Source organism: Pygoscelis adeliae, unplaced genomic scaffold (assembly GCF_000699105.1).
Source record: "Pygoscelis adeliae isolate BGI_AS28 unplaced genomic scaffold, ASM69910v1 Scaffold387, whole genome shotgun sequence".
Lineage (NCBI taxonomy): Eukaryota > Metazoa > Chordata > Aves > Sphenisciformes > Spheniscidae > Pygoscelis > Pygoscelis adeliae.
Window position 1 is genome coordinate 30,684 of NW_008825115.1, and position 5,188 is coordinate 35,871.

The 5,188-nt window shown below is 43.3% G+C and overlaps 1 protein-coding gene across 1 annotated transcript in view; it reads left to right on the forward strand.

Moving 5' to 3' along the window:
• The first annotated feature begins 6 nt into the window (after positions 1-6).
• RRAGC (Ras-related GTP binding C) overlaps positions 7-5,188 on the forward strand; it is a 15,106-nt gene continuing 9,924 nt past the window's right edge. Inside the window, exon 1 of the mRNA XM_009328204.1 lies at positions 7-54. Within this exon, the coding sequence (XP_009326479.1) occupies positions 16-54 (39 nt within the window). The 5' untranslated portion in view covers positions 7-15. The remainder of the gene's footprint in view (positions 55-5,188) is intronic.

Here is a 5,188-nt window from a genome sequence, read left to right on the forward strand (position 1 = left end):
CCGCGGATCCTGCTTATGGGGCTGCGGCGCAGCGGGAAGTCCTCCATCCAGAAGGTGAGGGGTAGCCGGCGGCCCCCCGCCCCCGTCTGCCGCGCTGCCTCTCTGGCGCCGAGCTCTCTTCCCTTTCTGCGTTGCTGTTTAGGCAATTTCTGCTTTTTAATGTGGGCGCATGTGGCGAAGTTGGAGCGAAAGGAGGCCGCTGCTTAAAGACGCTTGCTTCCCAGAACGGACTCCGATCATCTGCCCTAGAGAGGAAGGTGGTGTAGCATAGGTGGTAGCCTTTGTAGTTCTTCACTTTAACGCTTCAAAAATAAAATGTGAAGATACGGGTGTCAAATTTATCATGAGGCGTTTTCTTACAGATGTGAAAGCACCGTGAGCCGTACAGGTGTGTGGTGTTTAGCACTTCCGGTCGGAAGAAGACTTGAGTGGTTGTTCTGCCGTTTGATCCTTTGAAAGAGACTTCTGCTTTTGCATGAGCAGAAAGGCAGCCTCTGGTTTCCCTTAGTATGCTAGACTGAGCAAACGAGGGTCGCTGGTCGAGGAGGAAATAAAACAGTTTTGGTGCCTTAGGTTTGTTGGGAGCTTCATGAAGTCGCTAGTGTTTCTAAATAAAAATAAGACAAAACTGACTCTTTTCATCTGCCACGTAGCTCAGGAGAAGTGTAGTGCTAAGAATGATCCTTGTTCCTCAGTGCAAGTTTTGTATTTGCAGTCCCTATTATGAAGTTTTTAGGTGATATTTATATAGGAAGGCTTTACTAGTGAAATGCGGTGGTTCTCAAGCTCTAGACTCGGGGGCCTCAAACTTTCTTCAAATGCAAGCGTGGAAACCTTCAGAGATTTCTGTAAAGGTTTTATGCGGAGAAGTCTTTTTTGGACGTTGCAGTACAGCAGGTATAAATCTGCTTCTTTTAGCCATCTTACGCAGACTACTTGGTAATCCGTAGACTGTACTAGACCAATGGGTTCTAAACTGTAGACTGAAGACTCCTGTCTTTTGCTGTAGGCTTGCTTTTCTTTAGACAAGGTTTGCAAAAGGTACCCTATCTGTTAGTGAGCATTTTTTTCCATTGTGCTATTCTGAAATACAGTGGCAGACTGGGCTGTCATTGCTTTTCAGTCTTTTCAGTTATTCCCCATTATTTAGGCCTAATGCCCCCACTGTATGTGCAAATGCATTGATTGCACTGAAAGTCTTTTTCTAAGTCTCTAGTCATGTGAACGGCACTCACTATAGACTCTCATTAGAGATCTTATTGTATTATCGACAGTTGAAAGAAGTGAACCCTAAAAGCTAGAGGGAAGCAGTAACTCCAAATTGCAGCTAGATTTTAAGACTTTACAAGTCACTTTATAGATGTAGCTTTTGGACTTTTTTTTTTTTTTATGACCAAGGTTGGTAGCATCAGTTCTCTGAGGACCTATTCAAGTAGTTGTACAGGAAAGGAACAGTGTGATGTTGAGTATGTAATAAGAGGACATAGAATTTATCTTTTGCCGATCGGTTGCCGATCTGGCTTGGGAATTAGAAGCTGTGGTTCTGTTACCTAGGAGCCCATTGTGCTGCTGCCTGAGCGAACTAACTGTGGCAATAATTTGAGACACTCCTGGAGTATGAAGAAGTTTCTCTTCAACAGCATCCCTGGTCTTAGATCTGTCTAGTCCAAAAATGGTCATTACCAGACCTGATCCTTCTGTCTGAGCATTAGTTGTTGATCACCTTGCCAGAGAGTAGTGTATGCATGATACACACTGAATCGGGGAAAAGTATTGGCTTTGTGGGAATCTAGAAATTTGTCTGAAAAACATGAATTATTAAACCATTCCAGCCTTCTACTGAGAGCAATATTAACAGGAGGCCTCTCACAAAAGCAAAAATGATGGTGCTGGGGAGGAACTCTTTTTTCCCTTGGACAATTGGATTTTCCGTACTGGTATAACCTGTGAATGTTCAGTAGCAAACTGAGGTTAGAAGATTTTGGGAATGTGACGATTGTTTCAGTTTATAAAACAAATTTTTGTGCAGACTTAAGACTTGCGTAACTGGACTTACTGTACTGTTCTTATGTAATAGGAACCTGGAAAGAGTTCAAACAGAGTACCTGATTTTGGTTTTTTTGGGTGTGTGGTTTGTGGTTTTTTGTTTGTTTGTTTTGGTTTTTTTTTCTCATGGCCACCAGACTTGCTGCTCTGCCTTCTTAAGATTAGCATAAATATATTATTGGGGGAGGAATTTGTGTGCGTGGTAGAACCTAAAGCAGCAGCTTGTTTGGAGCTGCTGTAAACCTTTCATTTATACTCATTTTTCTTTAAAGGTGTTAAATAAATGAATTGAATTAGGGGAGTAGGGAGTCAGAACTAGCTGTCTGTCATGCTTCTGTAGCATGCTCTAATACTTAGAAAATCTCACAGCAAGTTGTAATGTAGTGCTCCTAATAACTAATGAATTTCTTTAAAGACTTGTCTGTCTTGTCTTCCTTTTGCTGTAGTTACCCTCTTCCTTTGTCACCCCATACCCCCCAAACCTCTCCTCTGAAAACCAGCTGCTACTTCTGAGACTTCATTATAGCAGCTTAAGAAATCACAACATTAAAGCAAAGATTCTGGAAAGCATGAAAATGGAAAAAATGGATGTACATCTTACTGCTGTTAGGGAATCCTTTGGAAGTTGCTTTTCATGGTAACCTGTGAAGCAGCTGTTCGCTTCCAATTAGTAGAGTCTCAACACCATCTTGCAATACCGTACCTTTTCTCTCTCTTTTCAGGGACCTCCTTCCATCTGCCTGTGCAAATTCCTTTCTGGACATCAGGGCAATAGAAATAGTCTAATATTACCTCAAGAAAAAAAGGGGTTTACTATGACTGGAAAAAAAAATGGAGTTTGAAAACCCATTCTGCATTTGGATTTGTAGGTAAAGGTGCCTATTTTTATGTGCAGAATGATCCTGTGCTGCAGTGGGGAGACTGGTTGTTTATGAAGGGCAAATTGCCTGCTTCGGCTGTACAGACTTCATTGAGGCATGCTTTGTGCTGGCTTGAGACAACTCCCAGTGAAGGGTTCTTACCTTTGGGTTACTTGCATTGTGAAGATTCTTAGAAAAGTTCTGGCTCTGGTTGTTGCTTCCCTTCTGAGGAAAAGGATGTAGATTTCTCAGATATAAACCAGTTATTCATATTTGCAGACAAAGTGTCAAAAAAAAGGGAAGCTATCCTAGATTTGTTACTTTCTCAGCAACTTGCAATTTTCTGTGCTAGATATTTTTCTTGCAGTTTATAGGTGTTGCTACAATGTACCCAGTAAGGTGTCTTGCGGTGTCAGGTTATATTTGATCATAAGCTCTTGTAGTAGGGATATTGTGGAAGTCATGCTTGTCACTTGATGTATAGGATTATTGTTTGGTGGTCTGGGAAATTTTTGTTTGTATGGGTCAGGCCAACATTTCAGCTGGAAGTGAAATTCTGAATGCGGCTGTTCTCTGATTTGTAAAAAAAACCCCAACCCCAACAAACACCTCCCTCCCCCCCCAAAAAAAACCCAAACCAAAAACCCAAACACATGCTTCCCTGGGGAGTCCATTCAAAGTTTAAGGTAGTGGGAATGAATATGTTGGACAAATTCAGCTCGTGGGCCCAAGGAAGGGTAGCTACTTGAAAATTGAGACAGTAATTGCGAATTAAAAAAAAAAAACAAACCCCAAAACAAAAAATCAAAAACCCAAAGAAAAGGTTTGGAGGCGGTTCAGAAATACTGCATCAGGAGTGCAGCTTAACTGCTGCAATTAAAAAATAAACCCAAGTGCCGCTGTAGAGGAGTGATTGTAGAGAAAAGCTTGACATGTCAGGAAATAAAAAAAAAATCCTGAAAACTCAAAGATCGCAGCAGGTCAAATGTGAATGGGAAATTCAGAGGGATAAAAAGAAAAATCTGAAAGAAAGAGTGTTCAAGCTGACAGTGAAAAGTTCTTAAAATATGGTAAAAGCAGGAAGTCGATGAGACCATTGGATGTTGAAGGTGTAAAAGGAACACTTGGCAATGATAAAAGCCATAGCAAGGAAACTCAGCGGATTCTTAGAATTTTACTAGCTTTGTCTGCTCTGCCTGCATATGCCTAGTCAAAATTGCTGGGCATCAGTGTTACCTGCGTGCTTCCAATCAGATGCTTCCACAGCCTTTTTATTTGCTTTATTGAAGCTATGTAAAGCGAGTAAGAGTGGGGGTAGATGCTAGGCAATAGAAATGGAATTTGATCAAAACTGTGTCCTGGTTCCCCTATTAGTATAAAAAACAGATGGGGAACATCAATCTGACGTTAACATGCTGCTTTGGGAAGGAAGGGAAAGGGGGATGATGGCGTTGCTTCTCAGAGACTCATCTGCTTTAAACTGGAGTCACTAATTCTGTCCTGCTCCCTGTGGGAGACGCTGAGTGCCAAAGAAAGAATGTTGATTTCAGAATGCTTTGAAATGGTCGATGATAACTTCCTTCTCCAAGTGGTAGAGGAGTCAGCGAGGAGAGGTGCTATGCTGGACCTTGTTCTCACCAACAGGGAGGGGCTGGTGGGGAACGTGAAGCTCAAGGGCAGCCTGGGCTGCAGTGACCATGAAATGGTGGAGTTCAAGATCCTTAGGGTACCGAGGAGGGCGTGCAGCAAGCTTGCTACCCTGGACTTCAGGAGAGCAGACTTTGGCCTCTTCAGGGATCTGCTTGGTAGAGTGCCATGGGACAAAGCCCTGGAGGGACGAGGGGCCCAAGAAAGCTGGGTAATTTTCAAGGATCACCTCCTTCAAGCTCACGAGCGATGCATCCCAACAAAGAGGAAGTCGGGCAAAAATGCCAGGAGGCCTGCATGGATGAACAAGGAGCTCCTGGACAAACTCAAACACAAAAAGGAAGCCTACAGAGGGTGGAAGCAAGGACAGGAGGGATCAGGTTAGGAAAGCTGAAGCCCTGACAGAATTAAATCTGTCCAGGGATGTCAAGAGCAACAAGAAAAGATTGTACAGATACGTTGGGGATAAAAGGAGGACGAGGGAAAACGTGGTCCCTCTCCGGAAGGAAACGGGAGACCTGGTTACCCGGGACACGGAGAAGGCGGAGGTACTCAATGACTTTTTTTTGCCTCGGTCTTCACCGGCAAGTGCTCGAGTCTCGCCGCCCAAGCCACAGAAGGCCAAGGAGGGGACT